Consider the following 24,029-nt stretch of genomic DNA (forward strand, 5'->3'; position numbering starts at 1 on the left):
TTCGGTTATGACTTGGAATGCTATAGGACCGGACATTTCTTTGCCAAAACCGAACAGTGTTCGGACAATATTGCGAGAAACGGACTTCGGAGCCGGACACGTTCACCCTGGTTTTATATCCTCTCTTCGGTGTTCAGCCTCCTTGATGTGCCTGATGAGCTCATTACTGGCGCACAAGGACTCCAAAAACGCTATCTTGCAATAACAACCGAGACTGGGGTCGGGTTCAAGAAAAGCTTCGAGCTCCTCTGGTGTATGGCGTCGGTCGCTGCTTCGCCTTGAGAGCTCGGTCTGAACTCCCTCGCTCGATGGATTCTACTCCCCTCACATGATGATTCCCTGAAACCGGAAAACCGTTTGGAGGAAGCTCGTGAAAGCCGTTTTTCTTCCCGTTGCAGCAGAAAACCGGACAAGGATCCGACCGCTCATATGGCATCTCTGACCGATTTCATTAGGGAGATGGAACCAGTCAGTTTTTCGAGGAGGTCTGCCATAGGCGCGTCACTCATCATTGGAGATCCCATGGGCTTGTCCGGAACCGAGCAATCCGTCGCTTGTAATCGAGGGTCCCTCATGACTGGTCTCATTTTAAGAAGCTTCCACAGTATCTGATTAATCAGACGGCTGTCAGGCACCATTGTATGTATTTCACTTTTATTTCGCATATTTTCTACAGAGGAGTCCTATACCAATGGCACGGTGAGATATATCCGCTTAGGTCTACTCTTCGTCATTCCATCTCAAACGGAAATAGCATTTCTGGAGTTAACTGTACATGAGTAGGGAGGCGGCTCAGGAAATCCGCCGCGGTCTGAAATCCCTGACCCGTTGAGTCGATCTCCTCTTATCACAGTCCCGACACTGAGGCTAGAACGCTCTGAGCGAACTCTATCCGTACTACCGATAATATCTTATATCGTTCGCTCAAATACTGATTTAATGTTTCCTTATGGATCCATTGATCATCAATTGTCAAACGAAGCCGAAGCCCTGGCTTCCCTCCTGAAGAGCCGTCCGGAGTTGACGCTCCATCCGCTCGCAGGATTCGTAGGATGGCAGACACAGATAGTTGAAGCTGGAAAAAAATTATCGATGAGCGGTCGCAAGGGTACAGATCGGCGATGAGCTCGTTCTTCAGCAATGCGGGTCTTCTCACCAAGTGTGAGCCGAAGGCAACGTATTCAGAGCCTCTACATAGACCAGGTGTACCCATGGATCGAGTTGAGCAAAACCTCCAAGCGGCAAGCGGCTACTGCCTGTAATACGCCAGAGCGATTTTCGAAATGACTGGAATCTGGAGTTTCCCTGAAGTGGGCGTGCGTAAGTATAACGCGCCCATGAGGACAGGAGTCGAATGGGAGTCTCTTTCTGATTTTCATAAACCGGAGGACTGACCTGTGATGAATTGCACTAGCTGCGAAAGCTCTTCTTCGGAGAACAAGCCAACGATCTGGAATGAATGGATAGCCGGAATCGGAGTCCCGCGACCAGGGGATTCTGCTCGAATAGCTGTCGACGGCTTAGGGTGATTAGAAACTCACCTTCCAAAACCATTGGAGAACATGCTTGTTAGTGTCTGTCCAGCCGAGCGCGTGATGATTGTTCCGGAGGTCGTCCACCGAATATGAGGGACTTCCGCACAGGACCAACTCGAGCTCTTCTTCGTCGAAATCGCGCAGCAAGTTTATGTTCGAGACAGTATTGAAACCCTGTAATGGATCCCATATCCTCTTGATGATTAATTATTGTTCATTGCTATGCTTCGGAACGAGGCTGCACCGCTCAACTGGGCGTTTTGTTCATTGGAGAGCCAAGTCGAGGCCTCAAGAATGACGAATCGCCCCCTCGACGACTCTCATACTCGTCGTAGGGCTCGAGGAACTTGTCTTGCCCCGAACTCAGCGAAGTACCGGATTTTCGAGGCCACACGAATTCATGAGACACAACACTATGCGTGATTTTCGAGCTTTCAAGTACGGGACCGAGATCATACGACAAAACTATCACGGAATTTCTCGACTGGATCTACTCACCCTCATGAAACTTTTTACTTGTTTGCGAACTTTTCGAGCGAGTCGAAACTCTGCCAGAGCGTTCAAGTACTGGAATTTATTTACTTCTGTCACGGCTCTCGACGCTCCATTGGGGACAAGTTCGATTTCCTTTGGGATGAAACGGGGAATGACATCAGCGATGATTTATCATGGAAAAAGTCGCTCTTCTCTTTCACGCGAAGTGAAGGCGCATTGACGTCATCTCTGGCGGTCAGATGTGAAGCCTTGATCGACACTGCTTCCGCGGAGCTCATCGACCTCTAGCGAAATTCAGACATACCTGAATCAGTTTTCCATCTTCGGAGTATTCTTCATCGACGAACTTCAAGTCGAGCTCTCCAACGTCATTCTCAAGGACATATCTGTGGACATCCCGATGAAGGCAACCCTCAGTGTTCAGCTAGGGCTGGTAGGGGAATAACCCAGTATGAACATGACTCAAACACTGCCAACCTGATTTTCCCGTGATATAATTCTGGATCGTCCGTTTTGAAGTGGCGATACGTGACTGGTCGACCAAGCATCTGGGCCAAAAACGACCTGAGGATGGAACAGAACAAATTACAGGAAAATTCTCGCTCGAAAAAGAAATCTCATACCGAATCCGTGAAGAACGAGACTAGAAATTACCGGGCAAAGTTGGCTTTCACTGTCAAGCGATGCTGGTTGCCAAGGGCTGATTCGTAGACACATTTGGCGACGACGCTACCAGCGAACTCGAGCTTCTTCAAAGTTGAACCTACTGCTGGTTTTGACGAATTAGGTAGAACGAGGCCCTGGGGTCCACCGTAAGAGAAGAAGAGACCTTCCGGAATAATCGAAATTGTAATCACAGTGCACCGTCTCGAGATGTTCGCCCTTCCACCGGTACTTCTCACAGATCTCGTATTCTCACACCACGGAAGCTCACCTTCTTTCGGATCAAACAGTTTGATGCAGAGAATTTCGAACCATTCCCGACTGAGTCCCCCCATGTCGGCCGCGATCTCGTACTTGATATTGATTTGGAATTTCCTTTGCCAATCCTCTTTGTCGAAACATTCTGTGGCTTTCATCGTCTGGAAAATTGTGTTCGGACATCTTTTTCGGAAACTTCCGCTGTGTCGAATTCTCAAAAAGCTCCCTGATGGAGAAGAGAACTCACCGTGCCTACGGGATCAGATCTGCACACGATCAGCCTGCCCGGTCCCTCGAGGTCCCTCTGGAGCGAAGTGACTTCACCGTTCTGACCGCGCACCTTTGGATGAATGGACAAAAGCATTGAGTTTGGGTGACTCCCCACGACAAAAACGGATTTCTGAGTTTGGTCTTCTGGTGTGCCGATGCTTTGGGAACGCAGCGGGGACTTCACGAACCGAACGGCTTGGCCTCCTTCTAATTTCGACTTCCGATCAACACGCATGCTGATTAGATTCTCGTGGTATCTTCTCAGATGCATGAGCCTCCCATGATAATCGTTCATCTGACGAGAGACTCACCCGTCTGACCAAGAGCTCCCGTCGCTCTTCGAAGGCCTTGCCGCGATCACCGCTGAACTTCGTTAAGTGCAGAAGACTGGCGTATATGAACAAGTATGAAGCTGACGAAATGGACAGCTTCAGGAATCCCAGCTCGTCCTCTAGCAGTACTGTTTTATCCTTCAATGTCACCTGAAATATCACATGTGGGATGCTCGAGGTGTGAGGGATCTCATCTCCCTAGCACCATGTACGATAATCTGTTTCCGGCAGCTGACCTTCAACCCGTTGGTGATGGCAAGACTAGTCTCAGTGTCGTCTTTGGCGGAAAAATGTAGTCGACTCGAATTAGGGGAATGTCCCGGCTGTACCCATATCGAGCACCTGAAGAAATCGTTCCCTTATCATCTCGAGCACTCTTCTCACAGGCATCGGTATTTTCCCCACCGTCCCATTGACGATGTTATGGAGAAGACCTCCATTTGTATGTAGCATCGTATTGAATTGAATCGTGATGGAAGTCGCACCGTATTTCTTCGTGGTCGTTCTTGAGAATCGCCGATTCCCCTAAACTGAGTCGGGCTGAAGTATCTTCAGAGTTGAAGTTCAACAAAGTATGGAAACGTGAGTCTGGAAGGAGAGGTGTATCGTCAGGTTGTAGCCTCTTCCCACTCTTCTCTGTCTTGAGCCTCTCGGGTTGCTCCCCGAGCGAGCGTACGGAATTCCGTGATCTCAACCCGACAGAGACTCGATTGAATAAATCAAAGATTCAGTGGCCAGCTCCGATCGCTGCTCATTCTTCCCGCCTGTCGCGTATCGGAGGAAATTTTCGCGGGATCCGTGGGGCTAGACATATTCTGCGGGGCCTGGAAGATCGTTGACTCGGCATTCCTCTTTCCTTCGGTAAAATATTGCGCTCTATGACATTGGCCGAGGAGAGACCGAGTTCCTCCATCGATGGAAGCCGCAATTTACTTCCAGAAGATCAGATCGGCCAATCGACCTCCCGCAGCTAGCCGAAGATCGTCTCCAAATTGTAGCCAAATTCTACTCCTTTCGAGACATCGTCGATCCAACCTCCATCCGTGTTGTCCGAAAATGGGTCATCTCTCAGTCATCGGTTATTGATGCGTGCCCAAAAGCGTCTGGAACGAGCTCGTGACGTCTCTGGAAGGAGCGTTCGGGATGCCGTCTGATCATGCGTCTCCGGGGTTAATCTCACATAGCGGTTACGCAACTCGCCAGATCAGCTTCGACGTGGACGCTCGCCGTACGCACCGGCCTCATGTCCCGCTCATTTTCGCATTCGAGCCACAGAAGACTGTTTCCTCGGTTCTCTGCAGAATTTCTGCCACGACTCCAGAGCGAGATAAAAACATCCCTGTTTCGCGACCATAGCGAGCCGGAAGTCTATTGCTCCGTGTCCAGCTCGTTCGTTCTCGTAGAATCTCCGAGATGATGGGACACGATGAGTTACACCGGGAAGTTGAGACAGGGTTCCACAAAGTAAGGACGGAAACTATTTTTAGCCTCCGAGAAGATCTTGCCATTTTCTCTCGGCGCTCGGTCATGAAAAACCACGTAGCCAACAGATAAGCAGCAGTACCCTTCGTGCCGATCTATCCGCTGTGATGTAAGCCCTTGACATCGTTTATGCGGACGATTGCGTCGGAACGGATCGACCGAGTGAAAAAATAAGACAGAAGCAAACATACATAAACGGAAAGAATACATTTTCACTCGAATCCGAACAAAACAATCGAGAAAGAGAAGAACCCCGTTTGGAGCCGATGAGACGATCGAAAGACGATTATCGGGAATTTCTTCCCCGAAGCTTCGAATTTTCATCGGGGAGCCTAAAGTTTCTTCCCACGCTACTGTTTTCGCCAGTTCGCTTCGCGAACGAAGCTGGAAGTTTCCTAACGGACTTCCCAAAGAGCGGCAACTTCAGGCGTCTGGTATACAAACGAGCTAACGTAAGGACCAATGGCAAACTCACCGCAGATGACGACAACATCGATTTGCGATTTCTTGATGGGGCTCTCGTCGTAGAAGAGCTGTAGTTTATAAATTCCGGATATAGGGAACTGAATGGACACCGTCGCGAAGTTGAGAACTTCATCCCGCCAGACGGAATACTTCACCGAGCATTCTTGTCCGTCGTACTGAAAGCGAATTTTTCTAAATTATCGACAAATGTACGTGCGGCATGCGTTTCATGTCGGTCTTATTTCCAACGTGAGATAAGCTCGCGCTGAATACACTTTTCTGGGTCTGCCTTCTGTTTCCACCGCTCATCCTTCCCATCATGTATTCCGCTGCGGATAATCGAAGCCTCAATTGCGTAACAAATGCCGGCCTTCTGCTCCGAGATGAGGCACTGAGGTCAGTGATCTCTCGGACGATGCAACGAGGCTGGTGATTCCGCTGGAATTCATTCAGCATCCGAAGCTGAGAGTTTCGTGAAGAAATATGAGAAAAGACGTCGCGGGGCATTGACGACATCGTTGCACAAGAGTTTTCGATGTCATAAGAGAGCGGTGGCATATAGATGGGGAAGAATCATAATTACCCTATACACGGAGAGCCTGAACATCTGCTCCAAACGTCTAGCGTTCGGTTCATCAATGAAGGTTTCGTTTCCGTATCGGTCTTTCAGCCGAAGCTTCAGCTGTAGCGGCGTCTGATCGCCAGTGACCATGACCGCTTGAGCGTTTGACACGCTGATATGCGATGCTGTAGGCTCCCCTGTAACAGACGTTGGCTATCAGAATTGGGTGAAAGCGTCATGTATCTGAGTAAGTGAAGCGACCTGCGCGGTAACACACATTAAACGACGGCTTCTGAATTTATGTTTTCACTTCTTCCCTCCCCCACCATCGCATATCCTACTTTGGGAGTCTTTCGATCCAAACAGACCCGGAAAAGTCAGACCATTGGAAGCTCGGGATCCTCGTAGAGGAGCTCGGCATTCTTCCCCTGGTTGTCGAAAAATGCTCCTCGAAACTCTTAACTTACCGGGATCGAATCGTTTGAGGAAGGGACTACCCGCGACCGGAACTTGTTCGATTGCCAATCTGAAGTTGTAGTAGCCCGAAACTCGTGGAGTGAATTGTACCTGAAGGTGTCATTGTCTCAAGTCAAAATTCGTGACTCCCTTCAGAGTCCCTTAATTATTCCGAAGTGGCACACTGAACTTTAATGGAACCGTCAAAACAGACTGGGAGTCGACAGCAAGGCGAAAGCTCTGTGAACTGACCGTTGCTTGCCCGTTGAGAGGGTCGTGGTCGACGGTGAACGGGATCGCTATGTCCCCATTGTGCATGGATATGCTTATTTCTGGCGGACCTCGCTCTGCTTTCGATGGTGGGTACTGAGGGAACATGAGTCGTTTTAGGATCGTCATCGATGTGAGCGTGGGATATTTCTTCGTTGGAGCGGGAGCGATTCCTCATCACTCCGATGATTCGGGAAGAACTCATTGGAAGCCGCGCAATCATCATTCATGAAGCAATACGCCTTCCACAGTGAGGCCATTCCCAAACCGGCGGATGAAGAGAGTCGAAATTCGATCTTACGTGAATGATGTATCCATATTGTTCGCCGACTCGAGGAACAGAATCGAAGTCCGTCCATAAGAACTCGACGTAGCAATCATCTGTGTCGACAGACCGACTTTGGGAGATTCGCTTGTGGGTTAAGGCTAGAGTTGAGGCGATCAAAGAACAGACAACAACAAGCACTGCAAGAGAAATACTCGTTTTTCTACGATGTGAAGGTGTGTCGCGCGGTGAAAAAATCGGAGTCCGACCGGACAGTTTTCCTTGTTCTCAGGGCGACCGAGGCAGCCAGTGGACCGCAGCACGAGAAAGTTTGCGAGTAATTGAGTTTGGATTCCAATTTTCGATTCTCCGTTCCTTGAATTTCGATTTTTCGTAAACGGTAAGCGCATCTCTAGCAGTTTCCTTTTCACAACAAGGATTGGATGGAAGAGCATCGGGACTCACAGCATGGCTCAGTCGAATCGTACGCCTTAGAGCCGACAATTGACGAAACGCCAAGAGGTCTGCCCGGTTTTTGAGGATGAAAAAAGTGCGAAACACGAAGGGAACGCGAAGAATAGAAGCAACAGCATAGAAGATAAAAATAAAACGCTATCGAAAGCCGAGTGGGGCAAATCCACCCGACCAATGTTGCGGCCGACGTTCGCGAACGGTTCAGCTACGAGACACGGTTACGCAACCCACACAAAGCAAGCGGAAGCGCCGATATTGACGGTCGGCATTTCAAGTTTTTGCCCGCTGGTTCCTTGGTCATCCGAACTTTCGGTCACTTAGCTCCCGATCGGGAACCAATAGAAAGTTTTCCATTCGCCGACGTCTTGACGAATCGTGATTTTTGGGAGTCGCTCGGCGACTGAGATGTCAAGATCGTTGGAGCCTTGGCCCTGGATTCGCTCCTCGCGCTCTCCATCGGAGGTTCCGAGCGCTGACACCTGATCAGCATCAGGGGCTCGTGCAGAGCGGTATAGTCGCGCTTTTGGGAGATTTGCCAAAACGGAGTCTAGCTGAAAGTCAAAGGTCCGGCTGCTGTCGTCTCGCCGATGACGTAGTCCCAGTCGGCTGAAGTAGGATACAAGCGGGAATCACTCACAGAACTCAGCCAGCGGGGCTCCTTCTTCTTTCTGTAGGTATTCGGAGGCTTGTTGAGCCCAGTCTGTCGCAACTTCCACAAATGATCGAGTCGATAAGTTCTCGATAACAGGTTCCAAAACTCCTGCTTGGATCAGTCCAAACAGGGATAACATGTTACCGAGCGCACACAGCAACGGTGCTCCACTCAACTCCTCAGATAGGCGCACATCAGATCAGGCTGATCTTTTCGATAGAACACATCATTTTGCTACACTTGCGCAAACCGAAGTCCCTCGATTTTCCGCATAGCAGTGTCGGTGTGTGCGCTGTCGTTTCGGATGGGAGAGAACAACTGTGTTTTCTTACCACGCCGGATTGGAGAAACAGCGCCCCATCTGGCGGAACGTGAGGCAAACTGCGAACCGCTGTGGCCCCTCGCCTCAAATTCTGTGGCATGACAGCATTGCTCGTCGTTCTGCCATTCGGACGCTTATCAGCAGTCGGTGCACGAGAAGCTCGCGCAGCATCGAAAGTTCGTCGATTTCTGACAGATATCCCGACGCACTGACTCCAGAAGATCCGATAGTCTCGATGGATCATGATAAGAATCGATAAGCGCGAAGGCTGTCTGCCATGTTTAGAAGTTTCCAGTGCTCTCGGGATGCGTGACTGCTCTGAGGCTCCGGGAGCTCAAAACTCGGAGAAGTCGGTCGTGACTGCCTCAGAGATCAAGGGCTTTCCTCTTGCCTAAACTCGGGGAGAACCCCTGCCGAAGCCAGGCCCCAATCATGCGGAATCGAATCGTTTCGCAGGGGGCGCTGCCCTATACCGTTGAGCACGGGCTTTTCGACCTCCCCTGCTCGCGGAGCCCTCGCAAAAGATTTCAAGCAGACCCAGGCTCGATTTCGTGCGCTCCAACAATTTCTGGCTGCCGGTTTTGGACAGCACTCCGGTCCTGTGTGATCCTGGGCGAACCAAGACCCCTTTCACCCTCCCGCCTCCTTTCCTGGAGTTCCTGGTCTCACGACTAGTTGGACGTGCGCGATCCATCATGGATAGGACCCGATGAGGCTTTGCGGTCTGCCGATCGGATGAATCTGCGGGCTCCCATTGTCGGACCTTCTGTAATCCTGATTGATGCACACCACCGCCCCTTGCTGGATTAAATCTGAACGCTCAGGATTGTGGGAATTCCGCGCTCTCCTCGTTGAAGAAGTCCTATTGCTCCCAATAGAAGAGATCTGATCGAGAGAATCTGCGTCCGCCTGATTGGTCTGAGCCGGAATTCTCTGATTGATGAGCTGTTCCCCCCCTCATGACAAGGTTTGCGTTCTCCTGATTGAGAGCCTCGTCCTTTCCTAGGCCGACGGGGTACGTATTCTCCGCCTCGATGGACTCTGCGGATTCCCTAAGCTACTGACTCTATTGCGGCTGCCTTCTCTCTTCAGGTGGGACCCAGAATGTCAAAGATGGGATCTGCGTCCCGCGGATTGACGTGATTCACGTTCCCCCGATGAGATCTACTGCATCCTAGCGGGTGAGCTCCGCGTTTCCCTGAATCAATGCGCTCGACGAGCTCTCAATCGATGAGATGGACCTTGACCCGAGCCATCAGCTTTCCATCCATCAACTTTTCTCCGCGGTGTTTCACGGAAGTTTTCCCGACGACTGAGTGGACGCGGTGGGGACGAGAAGTATCTGGCATAAGCCGAAATTATCGTATCGATACGAGCCCGTCCTGGAGAACGGGAAAAACCTTCGTGTCTTCACAATCGATATATTACCCTTCGCCCGCACGCGAATGCTATGCCCGTCTCGCAAATGAGTACTTTCCGAGGAGTTCCCGAAAGTAACGGTTTTCTAGTTTGTGCGGGACGGCGAAGAAAGCGCCGAACCTGCCGGCCAGAAACTTTTTTCGACAGTGTCTTTGCCAGCACCGTCCTGCCGATTCTTCACTGTTTCTCCACGCGAGTCGGGTCCAGTTATCGGCGAGACCGGAGCCCAAACCGGCTTCCAGTATCAGGAACAGGGGCTCCAATGTCTCACAGGCGACCAGCACCGGTCACGATGGCTGAAACTAGTCGAGATGGATTTGATTCGCTCATTTCTCGAAAGATCATAGTTTCCCCTTCAGGGAACCCTTTCCACGTGGATTGAAGCTCCGTACACGACCTCGGTTCACGAGCTCGGACATGATGTGACGGATAATTCAGCGACTCGCCCGAGACAAGGACCCCTAGCCCTCACGATCGATGCCAGAAATGCTCTCGATCCCCACGGAAGTATTCGTAGTTGAGCTGAGTGCCCGGGAAAAAACGTGAAGACCCTACAACGCCCCAGGAAGTGCGAGGAGCTCCCCTTATTATTCCTGGAAGACTCGGGATCCCCGAGGGGAGAAGTTACGAAACGAGCTCCTTTCGAGCGCGAATTCCACTCCGATCCGAATGTGATGAATATCGGACATGCACAATCGATGGAATGCATTCGATGAGGAGATTCATCGCCAAGCGTAGCGGTGAAAACTTGTTGATTCAAGAAGCGGAACAGCGCCCTCTGACGTCGACGGGCAGAAGCGTCGATGCCGTGCGTTCTGTGGAAGACAATCTGCCGTCAGTCAGTCCGCTAGCGGTAGTGAGAAGTGGAACTTGTCGCTAGGGAAGCGACCAACGGAAGCTACAGCTGCTGGTGAAGGTACCAGTGGAGGCGGTGCTGAGGAGAAATCGTTCCATGTGCTCTCTTGAGCGTAAGGTGAGTGCGTTTGAATGTACCCGCGAGCGGAATCTCGCTGAATCGAATCGCTCTCGCACTCGTCCCACCACGACTGGCCCGTTGACATCCTCTACTTTTCACGGACCTCTAATCCACAGGGTGCGTCGTCGTTCCCTCCGCTCGATCGAAAATTGCTCTCGATAGTCATGCGAGAGTTGATGACTGTTTGGCCGATTTTCGAATCGCTCGTTCGATGTTGCCTGCGGGAAGCGGAGATCACGTCATTTTTCTTTCGGTCCAATTTGGGGATCCGGAAGTGACGGCGGGAGCTCTCCGAAAGACGAAGAATTTCAACTCTCGCGAATTATTTGCGAGAGGGAATAAATTTGAGACTTGTTCGTTGATAGATGTATCTCAGAGAGCTCCATCGCGCTCTCTCGGAGCTTGGAGTCAAGTATCGGTGTTTTCGTCGTCGATCAGATCACTGCGATTGTTCCGCATAGTAATGGAGATTTTCGATGATAATGTGCGGATGGCGGTGATGGTCCCCTGCAGCACGTCTCATTCTTCTCCGATGTCAACGGGCTGGTCCCGTCATTACTCGCCGCGTCTACGAAAGGCTTTCTGAAGTTTTGAAATGAAATTCTCTGCGGTGCGATTCATTCATGCGATCGGCGTTGAGCATCCGGATTTCCCTGACGGACGAAGCTCACTCTGTTCACCTATCCACCCTTCTGCCCGTTCGTGGAGTGTCACACCCACTATGAAATGACTTTACGGGGAACATGGCTCTGTAACGGTGTGGTCGGAACCTGACAGACTATATCGGTTTTATCACGGTCTCGCTCCAACTTTGGCCAATCGAAAAACTGTCATGACTGGAGCTCGGATTTTTCTCTCCCCGTGAAAGCTAAGGGGCACCAGGGTCCAGGAAGCTTCTCCCTCTTGGGAAAGCTGACATGACAGTGAGCAGACGTCAGATCTGACGTCCTGATGGGGATTCCCGATGTGCATCACTGGCTGGAACATCAACCGAAAGACTCGAATATTCTTTTCACGAACGTCACTGAAAGAAATTCGCGTGGATTCACTTTTCGACTCAAGCCGTACAGGACTGATTCCTTTGAATGGGCGTTCGATGGTTAGAGGAGGAGGCACAGCTGTGTCTAGACCGAGAATCCAAGAGTCGTATCGACCCGCGAGCTGTCTACCTGAGTATATCGGAGAAAAAAACGCTTAGCCTCTGACTTTGAAGCGAAAAATAAGATCAATCCTCGAGAGATGGGGTCTCAAGTCCTTCATCCTTGAGCTCCTTCAACGCTCCAGGATTGCACGGATCGATGCAGGAGGAGTTTTTCGAAATCGATCAATTTGATGTGATAAGCTTTCGGAAAGACGATGGATTTCGCTGAGAAATCGGACCAAGACTCCACTACTGGAGATGAGCACGAATCCGGGAAGAAACGTTCCTGTCGAAAATTCCGTGAAAATTCAAATTGTGAATTATGATGTCTCCGAGTCTGATGAAAGAATTCTCGGGTACTCTCCCCTCAAACGCGTGAGGAGCCAAGAGCGAGTGCCAGATTCTGGTCAGGCCCGCTCAGTAGTCAACACTTCTGGCGAAATCAGAGAAGCTTCTGGGCTTCCAGAATGAAGGAAAGTTACGAACTTCGCTCCCGCGTTTGAATGTTGCGTAATTCCTCCTCCTCTACTCTTCCAGTGACCGGATCCGAAACCATGCCGTCGTACGACCGTTTCAACAATGATAGTAACAATGTCAGCAGCAACAACGACATAAACAACAAAAGAAACAGAGCTGGTAACGATGACAGCGATGACCACACGGCCGGCAGCGATGGTGGAAAGGATAAACTCAATAACAATATTTCGTCGGTCGCCGAAACTCGCCTGAGCATGGGTGTTGGTGACTACGACAAAACCGCCGACGATGGAGGTCATAAACTCAACACAGACGCCCTCAACCAAACGCCGCTAGAACACCATATATTGCGACGGATAGTTCATCACCTCGCTTTCAGACTCTTATCATTAATTCTCATACTCATCGACATCGCGATCCTGATTGCATCCCTCAGGGAAAATCCTGAAGGAGATGTGCAACGGACCTACAACTACATTGCGATGGCGTTCTCCGTCGTTTTCATCGCGGAGCTCTGTCTCCGGGTTTATACGCAAGGGTGAGCTTTTGAATCGAATTATAGATTTTTCGAAGCCCTAGTTCACGATCGAATCGTGCTTACTTTGGTCACCGACCGGGAGAAAACACGAGAAAATGGGTCCTTACGGTGTCATGACGAAATTGGTGCGAGCGAGACTCCATCGGGCCGCCCACCGTGATTTTCGCGGGAGGAGCGAATCGGAACCCCCATTGGAATTCTTACGGCTCCGGCGCTCCCTCGATCCGGGAATGAGGCCTGTATGGGGTACCCGACGCTCCTGTCATTCTCTGCGGAGACGATGACGGAGGAGGGCCGTAATTATTCAGGAAACCCTTGATAGCGCTCTGCAAGGTGCTCAGACACGCTGCCCATCTGAAAGCACACAACTAGGCGGAAGACTAAGTTTCTAGAAGAGAAGTGCTTCTCTCAATCACGGGGAGAAACACCCCTACCGGCTAGCGGAGGTCGACAGGACAGTGACCTTTTCTGGAGGAGGAAGTGTGCTTTTGCTGTTTATTGTCAGTTTCTCTTGAATCTATTGCGAAGTGGAGCAGCGCGAAAAAAAGTCCGATGACAGTTCCAGAGCCAAAAGAGTAATTGGCGCTTGAGGCGCCTTCCACGGAATTCTGAGTTCAGGCTGGCTCACTGCATTGGATTCGTCGGGAGACAGCTTTCGCGGGGCGCTCTAGATGCGGTTGGGACAAGGGCGCTCAAAGAAACTTGTCCCAACCTCTAAATATTATTTCGCTCGTCTTTCAGCACATCGGATTTTTTCTCAAAATGGTACAATAAAGTGGATTTCTGCATCATCGCACTCACGTTCGTGGGTTCGGTCTCGGTGCTCCTGATTACGGACTTAAAGCCAATCCATCGTTTCCAAAAGTGAGTAAAGTGGTCAGACATGGTCGCATCGAATGCTCCGATAAGGTCCGCGCCTTCACTCAGACAGCCGACGTACTCACCGGTATGCAGCGGATGAATCGCTTGCATACCTCGGAGATTGGAGCTTTACTCCTCGGAATCAGAGGAGATTCACCAAGATCATCCTCACCGCTCTGGTGCCGCGAAGAGTTTTCCACGAACAAGATTCCATTAATCGAGTTCAGCCGGGGATCTGAAGTTACGGGAAGCAAAATCTTCTTTTGCAGAGCCGTTGTTTTGGGTCGACTCGTCCGCATTGTTGGCTTTGTTCGTTTCATGCGGTTCTACACCGAGAAAAAAAATCTAACCAAAGGGGCTCGACACGTTATTTCTGAGAATAAACGACGCTTCCAACAAGACGGCTTTGATCTGGATCTTGTCTACGTGACATCACGGATCGTCGCGATGAGTTACCCGAGCTCCGGGAAGATGTCGTGGTACCGCAACCCGATTCAGGTAAACCGTTCCAGAATTTTCTCAGAGCGGAGAGTTTTCCGAGAGTTCCTCTCCCTCTCCTATTGTTCCTACTCCATCAAAGAAGCTCTTTCGGATCGATTCGAGCTCTCTGTCCCGGGACAGGAATTTGTTTACTTCTCTTTAGTAGCTTATTGGTACATTAAGGAGGTTTGACGGATGTTTCTCGATTCAGGATGTTGAGCGATTCTTCCGGACGAAGCACCCGAAGCATTATATGGTATGCAATATGTGTAGCGAACGTACCTACGACGATTCTCACTTCGAGGGAAGAATCCTCAGGTTATCCATCGACGACCACAACGTCCCGCTGCTCGCGTAAGTTGATCGCTCTCAAGAATCCCCTCCCCAGGAGGTGGAACCCATTGGTGGGCATCGAATCGTGGATTCGCGAACGGGTCTAATTGACGGCACGTTGAGAACTAGAACTGAGCAGGAATCGTATTTTTTTTTTACCGAATTCACAGGGAGGCTCTGAGCTTCATCAACAAAGCGCAAGCCTTCCTTGACGAAGATCCAGACAACGTTATCGCCATCCACTGCAAGGGAGGCAAAGGCCGTACTGGAACTCTCATCTGTATGCTCCTTATAAACAACAACGTATTCGAATCAGCGAAAGTGAGTTTCTATCTTGCCTTATCCATATTTCCGGATCTTCTGCCGTCGCTGAGAAGTACATGGAAGGGGCGGGTGAGTGAAGAACGGAGTCCACCGAATCTCAGACATTTCCGAATTCGCTTCTAGGAATCTCTTCAGTACTTCGGCGAAGTGCGTACCGATCTCACTGTGGGAACGAAGTTCCAGGGCGTTGAGACGCCATCTCAGAACAGATATGTTGAATACTTCGAGCAGATCAAGAATAACTTCTCAATGCAAATGCCTGCACCGGTGACAATGAAGGTGACCCACATAAAAATTTGGGGAATCGGCGGACTTGGCAAAGGCAACGGCTCCGATCTGAGATGCGAAGTTTTCGAAGGACGGTCACAGGTACGTTCAACGTCTCATGCCCGCTCTTGCATACTTACCTATTTATTCATCCTGCATTTGTTGTATTCATTTGCTGCCCTTAAATCTTTGGTCCAGAGAAGTGCACGCGAGTGTACGGAATCGCTCCATTCTGAAGCAATTCACATGAGACGGTGTATTCGATTCCCAGGTCTTCGACATGAACTTCGGAGAGTGCAGGAACTGCCGCGTGATCCACGATCCGGAAGCCAACAGTTTGACGGTTTCCGCAGTCAATTTCCCCGTAGTCAAGGGAGATGTCAAATTCCGTTTCTATTCCAACAGTCTATCTGTACCGAAGGGATACGAGAACTGTGCTTTCTTCTTCTGGTTCCACACATCGTTCATCGATGGAGACTCATTATCCTTGCACAGGGACGTGCTGGATAACCCGCACAAGAAGAAGACGTGGACTTCGTTTGGCGACGATATGATAATCGAGCTCAAACTCGCCCGGCAGTGAGAACTCAAGAAGGTACAGATAGCCTTCAATTCAAACATTCCGCCGCGCAGCCGCTAGAATAGTTCCTAAGGTTTTTCGGGAGCGGAATTTCCCGTGGAGGAAAGTTTCGCGCAGGAGCCGACATCGGTACACTGTGAACGCCGTCATGTGTAGCGTGAGGCGTGAGTCAGTGGTCGGGAGAGTTCGAGGAGAATCGACCACTCTGTTTTAAACTGTTCAAATTTCTATGAGAACTTTATGCTTCCACGTGACGTTATTTCGACCTTAAGTGACGGCTATTGTGAAATGCAATCGACGCTATTTATATCTCAGTGTACAATAAATATTACTATGAGAGTTCGGACTTGAATAAGTCGATTCGAGAGCTTTTATTGAAGTTCCTGAATATTCCTTCAATCCGAGAGCGCATCATCACCTGCCTTGATTGGTGAGCAACATCATTCGCCGAGTTCGGAGACCTGGTCTGGATCTGGATGTCTTCAGGGATGCATTCATGCCATTCCACCGAATTCTGTCAGATGGGCTAACATGATAATATTGTGGATTCCCACCATCGGGAGCCCGAGGCTACTCCGGTTTCCGAGCCACACGCACCGAGTTGAGCTTCCGATCGGAAGGGACATGAGGCAGAGATGATGTTTCGGGTAATTACGGTGGCTGTTGGATCATCAATGGAATCACTGCTGCGCGTACTGCGATTAGTGATGACAGCAGCTTTGACATGTCGCGAAAACCGACACGGATGATTGGATAGCACGCTGATCCATTCATCAACAATGATGCATTTCGGAATGCGATACGGAATTCCACGAGCGGTACCGCTCTCCCTGAACCTTGGATGTTCGACACAGAATCAATCGTCGGTATGGGGGACCACCAGGATGCTGAGAATAAGTTATACCGGCGCTCATCGATCCTCTCTCCCACGGCTCTCCGCCAGGGAGCGCTCGCGTCTGAACACAAGATCATCGAATATCTGAGAATGTAGAGTATCGACCAGAGCACGGCACAGGGCCGTTTTCTGGTGGTATCCTTCCTGAGACATACAAACCGGGCAGTCGGAAACTCCAGGAATCCTCCGCGTCTTCCCTAAATTCCTCTCGCGTCTGCCCTGGTAGACGCGTCCCTCTAGTTTGAGAAATGCTCAATTACACGACGGCAATCCTTTTCGACTCACCTTTCGATCTTGCTCCTCTACGGCAGGGATTCTCATGCGGTCTGAGTGGACCCTTAAGAGGCGATGTTCGGGCCTTCGTGCAGTTCAACAGGTGGGGTCCTTGGGGTCCCCGGATCTTGTGCAGAGGCTCCATTCTATGGTGACCAGAGACGATGAGCTCGTCGGGCGTGAGATTCCTCGTCGCTCCATTCATGGAGCTCAGAGAACGCTCAGGAGGCTCCAGTCTTGTTAAGTGAGGACTTCATCATGCGAAATTCGTATTTCGCTCCGCGAGGCTCGGCTCGACATGAGTGCCCGAGTGTCGTCCATGCGCGTTTCACTTGCGCGTACGACGACATCTGACAGGTCGCGAATGTTTGGAATCGTCTGAAGAAGTGGAGTCGCTCCCCCTCTGATTCGGAATCGTTCGTGTCGATTCGGGTGTTCTCGCTCTCTAAGGAGTTATCTCCGTTCTCAAGATGGGACTCAAACAGTTACAGAACGAGAACGCTGTGCTCGATCGTCGGACAACGAAGGAGAACCGTGCAGCGGCACCGCTGAAGAACGCCGTTCTGGGCAGACCGGCAGTTATCTCTAATGAAAATGCTGGGAATCCCGCGATCCGAGAAACGTCCGAGAAAGTCGAATCGTGCTCGGAGAAAGCCCTCAAACAAGCGGTTGAGACGACGCGGCCAAAGAACAAAAGCGAGTTCGCATCTCGACCCATCGATATTGAGGACATCGATGCAGGCGATGATGACTACCCGGAATTCTGTCCTGACTACGTGAAACGAATCTATGATTATCTGTTCGATCACGAGCTCAAGCATCCGGTGAAAGCCGACTTCCTCAAAGAACACCCAGAGTTGCGGCCGAATATGAGGATGATACTTATAGAATGGCTCGTGTCGCTCACAAATCGCTTCAAACTCCTGCAGGACACACTCCTACTCTGTGTTTCCATCCTGGATCGAGTGCTCTCGACGTCGAAGATAAGGGTCAACCGCTCAAATTTCCAACTGTTGGGTGAGTCGAACGGATCAGCCTCGATGTTGGTTCGACGCCCCCGATCTCGAGAGATATTACGAACGGATGTGAAGATGTGTCTCTCTGAGCTCTACGTCTGAATTCCAGGCGTGACGTGTCTATGGACGGCCTCAAAGTACGAGGAGATGTACATGCCGTCAGTGAACGACTTCGTGTACATGTGCGCAGGCGCCTACGACCGTCGGGACGTTCAGATCATGGAGGTCCGTGTCCTCACGGCGCTGGACTTCGAATTTTCGAAACCGCTGAGCTGCCACTTTCTTCGACGGTTCTCGAAAGCCGCCGGCGGAGACTTCAAACTGCACACGGTGGCCAAGTACCTGATTGAATTATCGCTGTATCGGTACGACCTCGTGGACTGTCTCCCCTCGCTGATCGCCGCAGCGGCGCTATACGTCGCAGGCAGGGTTACTCAGCAAATGACGTGGGACAAGACCATGCGGTTTTACAGTAGATACGGGATCGGAGATTTGAAAGATGTTGCTCTGAAGCTCGCCGAGACGGCAGTTAAGGCCGACAAGAATAACAATCTGAAAACCACGGTGAAGAAATTCTCGAGCGAAAAGTTCTTCAGGGCTTCGACTCTCTTCAAAACGGCTGGACTACTGGAGGGACTTTTCTCGGGACAAGATAGCAACGAAGAATGATTCTACCCCTAATATCTACTTTAAATTCTGTCCAAGGAAAATGAATTACGGAGTGGACTTTCTCGTTGGGCTCGTGCAGATCGGGGATCTCCTAGCCTGACCTGTCTCATGCGACTTTTTAGTGAACCCAAAGCTTCATATCATTTTATCGTTACGGAATATAATGGAGAGAGGCGAATTTCCGAGGATCTTGAGAATTCTTGATTGTTTTCAATACGACGCGCGTCGATCCCATCAGAATTCCGTCCGGATTGAGTTCCCCTCGACGCTCGCCGGTGGTAATACGAGAGAATACCACCAATGGAACCCCTAATCCTGACGTATCGAGAGCCCTAATCAGGAGGGATGGACAATGTACAGAAAACAAATGGGATAGAATTTTATTTTTCTATGAGGCGGATTGACGTTTTTCCGTGGACGATTAGAGAAGTGGAAACAGCCCCTTCACAATCACCCGGTGGCGGCCGCATAAGAGACTATATTTACACTGAAAGAGCTACCAGAACTCCTATCATAACACCGCTGTTCTATTGCGCAACATTTTCGATGGTCTCAAAGGCAAAGTAGTGTTCTCAGTATTAGTCGGCATCGTCAAAGCGCGCGGCATGGGGAACTTCAGTTTCGGGGTCGCTTTGACCTTCCCCGAAGGCTGCGCTTTCGGTGTTTCCGCGATGGCCGAAAGTAGGCGCTTTTTTCTTATGGAGTTCAAGTTCTCCTTGACGGCGGAGCTCTGGAAAGCTCTCGACATTGGACCCTTACTCGAATCGCCGACGGGAGTTTTATGCGGACCAGGAGTTCGGGCAGCAGGAGTTTTCGGGACGCCTCCGGGCAGCTTCAGAGGTTCCGTTCGACTCGCTTGGACATTCATCTCGGACAGAGGGAGGGTCTTCGCTCGCGCTTCGAATTTCCGTACGAGCTCTGGTGTTCTATCGGGCGCGATCGGATGAGACTCTGGTTTTTTCCCTTGGGTCCCTCGACTCTCTGACTGCATATCGTTGATTCTTGTTTCAAGACATAAGCGACTCTTGTGCGCCGTGACCCCCGGTGGAGGAGGTGTTCGAGCGGATTTTTTCTCCGAATTGACCGAGGTCAGTGTCGGCGTAGAGCGTCGTTGGCTTTTTTCGAGCTAGAAAAAGGGAGTGGGGGAGTCACACCTTTTTCACGGGACGGCGTCTTGAAACGAGGCTTTTTCTGGCATGACATTGGCAGTTCCGGCGTTGTGCTCGGTTTTGAGATGACTTTCGTGCTCAGCAGGCATGTTGATTCATCCGCGTCTTGATCCTGGATAGCGACGTAGCGCTTGTGGATGTTCCCGGCGTTTGGGTTCATAAAGAACGAGACTCGTTCCTTCATTTCGGGCGTCGTGTCCCGGGTTCTCATTTGCGGTACAGGTAATCGGATGGTCTGGGACTTCTCCTCTGTTCGGACAGGAGGAGGAATTCGAGGAGGAATCGAGACCGCCTGAGAAACAGCCTCCCTGAACTTCACAATCCTTTTTGGCATCTGAGGCGTGCATTTTGGAGACGCGAGCGGTCTTCCTGCAGGAAGCTTCCTGGCACTAATCTTCGAGATTACAACGGGGCTACAATGAGCTATGAATTTATTCTTGAGCAAGACTTTCGCCATCGAAACCGGGGTATGCCGTCTCGGAGTTGCGATGCCCCTTCCGGCAGTGATGCTGACACCTCGGCGACGAAGTTGCGGCGTTCCCTTCGACGGCGTCCAGAGACCCGCTTCCGTGTCGACTCGACTCTTTGCCTTAGGCAACAAATCCTCGAAGGGATCCTCGCGGCAGAGCTCGAGAATTTTCGGGATCTCTCGGCGTAAACATTCCTTCATCTGCCGGGCTCTGTCATTGAAAGCCTTCGCACGGTTCAGCTGATCGTTCACTTGAGCTTCGAAATTCCTAACTTTTTGTAGCAGCTCTGTTATCGACCAGGACTCCGCAGCGATCGCCGCCGCATCTTGGAGTGTATGCGAGAATTGCACGTCCCGCTTCGGGTCTCCCATCTCCTGGGAGCAGAAGAGTACTCAATAAGGAACGTCTGCAGTGAGAAGTCTCTTCGCTATCAAAAACGCCGAACGCGGAGTCTTCGTCATATAAGCTCCAGGAGACTCTATGAATGGAGTCCGGGTGAGAATCTCTGATCGGTGACGAGCTTTCGACAGCGGGTAGAAACTTGGAACAATTTCCGACTGCCGGGTGTGAAAAGAGGGACTCACAATTTGAGAAATCTTGGCCTCCCCAGAAACAGTTACCACCAATGCATTCGTCTCGAGTGTAAGATGGAGCTCCCCTCCGGCACGAGGTCCCTCGAAAATCGGAACGGAAATCCGCGAGGAGAATTTGCTCGGTTTCTTCCGCGAATTCTACGCGTGAAAACCGCCAAAGATCGACTTGTGATTCAAAAAGATTCGCGTCTGCTTTCAGCTGTTCGTGTTTACAAGCTCCGAAAATGCGGGAGGCCGGGAAATCGTCATCATAGACGGGAGCGCTGAACTCTGATCTTCGCCAAGCCGCTCGAATGTTCATCGAGAGTGGATTGCCAATTTTTTTCCGCGTTCATACGATAACAATCTAACGATATCTTCATCTAGACACCGGTTCGGAAAGAGTCCCGTCCGCTAGGCTAAGCGACGGAAGTCCGCTCACGCTTCGAACATCTGAAAGCGAGTTCGGTGTGAGAACAACGGGAACTGTTATGTTTTGATTGATGAGTGGAAAATGTTCGAGTGCCGTTCCTGAGATCCCGTGATGCTCAGCCTGGGCCCGTGATGGAGTCGGTAGCCGCGGAAAACTTCTGAATTTCGATCAATGTTCCTCACTGCTGCGGATTCGAACGCTCGCTCATCGCTCAATCGCTTCCCGGAATTCATCGGCGCTATCTTCCGGTGTAGTCTGAAAAATTCATTAGTTTAACTCAAGACTGAAATGCACGCGGATTCAGTGAGGTCGGGTCCTCGGCCGTCCGAGGTACTGGACGAAGGAGTGCTGCTCTGCTCCGGAGGCTACGACAATGTTATAAAAGTTTGGAGCGCTTACTCCGGCACCTGCCACCAGAGATCTCTCTCGCACACAGAAAGCCAGGTGAACTGTTTACACATCACACCTGACAGGTGAGGAAACGCGCTAGACCCGAATTAGAATGATTGTAGCATATCCAGGGCGATCCACTCAGGGGTGCACTCGACAGCGTCTCATTGATTCCCTCACTGCGAAATGATTGCAGATCCTATTTCGTCGCCGGAGGATACCAATGCGTTAGGTTATACGATATAAACTCAAAGAACAATAATCCCACCGTCACGTACGACGGAATCCTGAAGAACGTCACATCTTTGGGGAGCCATGAAGACTTCTCATTCATGTTCACAACCGGGGAAGACGGCTCCGCCAGAATATGGGATCCTAAAGATTCAAGAGGTAGGTTCGGGGCACATCTCATCGAATAGTACCGCGGGAATTTGAGACATGGGTGGTCCAGGAGTCTCGTGCTCATCTCGTGGGTTCTACGACACGAGTATTTAACTTGAACTACTTACGATCCTCAGGGGGAAGTCAATGCCATCGAATGTTCGAAGCGAAAGCTCCTTTGAACTTCGGTGTATTGCACCCAAATCAAACGTGCCTGTTCGTCAGTGATCAGCAAGGCTCTATATATATGTGGGACCTGAGAAATAATTATAACGACACCATAGTTCTGAATAAAGAAAGCTCTATACAATGCGTGGACATCGACGCCCAGGCTAGATACGCCTGTGCCGTCGATAACAAGGTATGACAGTTTCTGATGTGCAATTATTTGCGTAGCCCCATACGGAGGGAATTATTAGATATTTAAGCGCTCCATACGTTTGCTCCAGGGGTTCATGTACTTCATGCGACTGGATGAGCCGGTTGGCGAAAAGTCTCCATTTTTCAACGAGTTCCGAACCTCTTTGAAGATAGCCGCTCACTCAAAGTACGGACTCAAATGTAAATTCAGCCCCGACGGACAGAGTGTCGTCACGACATCGGCCGACACGACTGCCAAGGTAAGATTTGCTGACGACGTTGCCCTCAATACGCCCAATACCGAATTTCTAGGAGCAGGGGGCTTGCTCGCGGATCTTTCAGTCCGTTTCGGATATCTGCGTGTTATCCGGTCTGTTGCTGATTTTCTGATCTCCCTATTCAGGTCTGGGATGTGCTCGAACTGGAGCGGCGGCTCGATGAGCAATGCAGCCTTAATGTCGACGAGATGGAGTTCAAGGAAGCCTCCATGGAACCAAAGATGGTTGGTGCTAGGTGTTCTGCGGAACCGATTGTTTCTTCCCCTTCTCGGAGCTTCGCTTATTGACATGACCTCTTTGATCCAGGTACTGAAACGTGAAAACGTGCAGCGGTGGGTATGGGACCTCGCCTTCACGATGGACTCGGAAAACCTTTTCACGGCTTCCTCGGATAACATGGTCCGTCTCTGGAATCTGAAGTCTGGCGAGGTTGTCAGGGAATACACCGGTCACACGAAAGCTGTGATCGCTCTAGCTTTCATGGACAAGCCGGTCGAGTGAATGGCCTGCTGAGGCTCTGCGGATGAGGATGCTCGACCTTTCAGGAGTTAGGCAAATTATGAAAAATAAAGTCGCTCAATTGAGTCGCCTCCGAGAATGGAACGAGCGAGTGTCATTGTTGAAAATTTTTCGTTGCTTCCTCCGACTGCGAACATTCCGACCATGTTCTTGACCCCTCGACGAGCGAGCCGCCCGAGTCGCGGAGCTTGCTGGCGGGCTGTCGGGAGAGCTCGGCCAGAAGCTCTCCGGCGACTTGAACCTCGAGCGAGGGGGAGAAGTCAAATATTGCATCGATGGTCTGCGCTGAGAATGCGATATATCTATGGGAGTCATCTTTGTATACTCGGTGTCTGTCTCACGGGATTCGGAAGGTTTCGCGCCACCGAAATGCTCCTCGAGACAGAAGAAAGCCTTCGGGAATTTTTTTCTCATCTCACGACGCGCTCATTTATTCAGACAAACTCTCCTCCCACATGAGGTGGGGAAATGGCTGGAAGGGAACATCGTTCTCAATATATGTACATATGTTTTCCGGGAAGAACCAATTCGCCGGTTTGAGTTATTCACTGCGGAAGTTTCTCCCCCGTGTTGATTATACTCTGCGTGATCAGTCCCGATCGGCAGAGAAGACGCCGGATACTTGGTCTGCCATTCAAAAAAAAACAATGTCTCCCGCGAGACCAGAAGGCTTCCATTGGCATCGGCAACGTCAAATAGGAAGGATT

At 50.6% G+C, this 24,029-nt stretch overlaps 4 protein-coding genes across 4 annotated transcripts; 3 read left to right on the forward strand and 1 right to left on the reverse strand.

The window, feature by feature from the left end:
* Nucleotides 1-849: 849 nt before the first annotated feature.
* Nucleotides 850-8,318, reverse strand: LOC100900459 (apoptosis-resistant E3 ubiquitin protein ligase 1). The gene is made up of 19 exons (XM_003745331.2): nt 8,165-8,318; nt 7,090-7,253; nt 6,771-6,884; nt 6,530-6,629; nt 6,084-6,259; nt 5,511-5,676; nt 4,039-4,141; nt 3,790-3,895; nt 3,533-3,703; nt 3,199-3,291; nt 2,965-3,112; nt 2,685-2,859; nt 2,508-2,594; nt 2,335-2,416; nt 2,034-2,162; nt 1,542-1,709; nt 1,396-1,450; nt 1,157-1,256; nt 850-1,075 (listed from the first exon to the last, which is right to left on the reverse strand). Exons 1-19 carry the CDS (start codon nt 8,316-8,318, stop codon nt 973-975), a joined length of 2,394 nt encoding a protein of 797 aa, XP_003745379.2. The 3' UTR covers nt 850-972.
* Nucleotides 8,319-10,757: 2,439 nt separating this feature from the next.
* On the forward strand, nt 10,758-16,251 carry LOC100900600 (phosphatidylinositol 3,4,5-trisphosphate 3-phosphatase TPTE2). The gene is made up of 8 exons (XM_003745332.2): nt 10,758-10,893; nt 12,575-13,052; nt 13,794-13,916; nt 14,183-14,411; nt 14,605-14,747; nt 14,897-15,047; nt 15,174-15,419; nt 15,589-16,251. Exons 2-8 carry the CDS (start codon nt 12,592-12,594, stop codon nt 15,898-15,900), a joined length of 1,665 nt encoding a protein of 554 aa, XP_003745380.1. The 5' UTR covers nt 10,758-10,893; nt 12,575-12,591; the 3' UTR covers nt 15,901-16,251.
* A 1,284-nt stretch (nt 16,252-17,535) lies between these two features.
* On the forward strand, nt 17,536-18,937 carry LOC100900740 (G2/mitotic-specific cyclin-B-like). The gene is made up of 2 exons (XM_003745333.2): nt 17,536-18,082; nt 18,191-18,937. Exons 1-2 carry the CDS (start codon nt 17,536-17,538, stop codon nt 18,748-18,750), a joined length of 1,107 nt encoding a protein of 368 aa, XP_003745381.1. The 3' UTR covers nt 18,751-18,937.
* Nucleotides 18,938-21,487: 2,550 nt separating this feature from the next.
* Lst8 (MTOR associated protein, LST8) lies at nt 21,488-23,401 on the forward strand. The gene is made up of 6 exons (XM_003745308.2): nt 21,488-21,867; nt 21,981-22,174; nt 22,303-22,526; nt 22,615-22,785; nt 22,929-23,027; nt 23,110-23,401. The coding sequence occupies exons 1-6, from the start codon at nt 21,683-21,685 to the stop codon at nt 23,302-23,304; spliced, it is 1,068 nt and encodes a 355-aa protein (XP_003745356.1). The 5' UTR covers nt 21,488-21,682; the 3' UTR covers nt 23,305-23,401.
* The last annotated feature ends 628 nt before the right edge of the window (nt 23,402-24,029 follow it).

The sequence above is a fragment of the Galendromus occidentalis genome, unplaced genomic scaffold (assembly GCF_000255335.2).
Source record: "Galendromus occidentalis unplaced genomic scaffold, Mocc_1.1 scf7180000077481, whole genome shotgun sequence".
NCBI lineage: Eukaryota > Metazoa > Arthropoda > Arachnida > Mesostigmata > Phytoseiidae > Galendromus > Galendromus occidentalis.

Excerpts from the sequence above, each read along its gene's own strand:
- LOC100900459 (XM_003745331.2), bottom strand. The coding sequence starts at position 8,318 with ATGTTATCCCTGTTTGGACTGATCCAAGCAGGAGTTTTGGAACCTGTT. Across the intron at positions 7,254-8,164 it reads AGCCCCGCTGGCTGAGTTCT|TGCTTGTTGTTGTCTGTTCT; the intron begins GTGAGTGATTCC and ends TTTCTCTTGCAG. Across the intron at positions 6,260-6,529 it reads CCTCAAACGATTCGATCCCG|GGGAGCCTACAGCATCGCAT; the intron begins GTAAGTTAAGAG and ends CGTCTGTTACAG.
- Lst8 (XM_003745308.2), top strand. The coding sequence starts at position 21,683 with ATGCACGCGGATTCAGTGAGGTCGGGTCCTCGGCCGTCCGAGGTACTG. Across the intron at positions 22,175-22,302 it reads GGATCCTAAAGATTCAAGAG|GGGGAAGTCAATGCCATCGA; the intron begins GTAGGTTCGGGG and ends TACGATCCTCAG. Across the intron at positions 22,527-22,614 it reads CCTGTGCCGTCGATAACAAG|GGGTTCATGTACTTCATGCG; the intron begins GTATGACAGTTT and ends CGTTTGCTCCAG.
- LOC100900740 (XM_003745333.2), top strand. The coding sequence starts at position 17,536 with ATGGGACTCAAACAGTTACAGAACGAGAACGCTGTGCTCGATCGTCGG. Across the intron at positions 18,083-18,190 it reads CTCAAATTTCCAACTGTTGG|GCGTGACGTGTCTATGGACG; the intron begins GTGAGTCGAACG and ends TCTGAATTCCAG.
- LOC100900600 (XM_003745332.2), top strand. The coding sequence starts at position 12,592 with ATGCCGTCGTACGACCGTTTCAACAATGATAGTAACAATGTCAGCAGC. Across the intron at positions 14,412-14,604 it reads GGTACCGCAACCCGATTCAG|GATGTTGAGCGATTCTTCCG; the intron begins GTAAACCGTTCC and ends TTCTCGATTCAG. Across the intron at positions 15,048-15,173 it reads ACGTATTCGAATCAGCGAAA|GAATCTCTTCAGTACTTCGG; the intron begins GTGAGTTTCTAT and ends ATTCGCTTCTAG.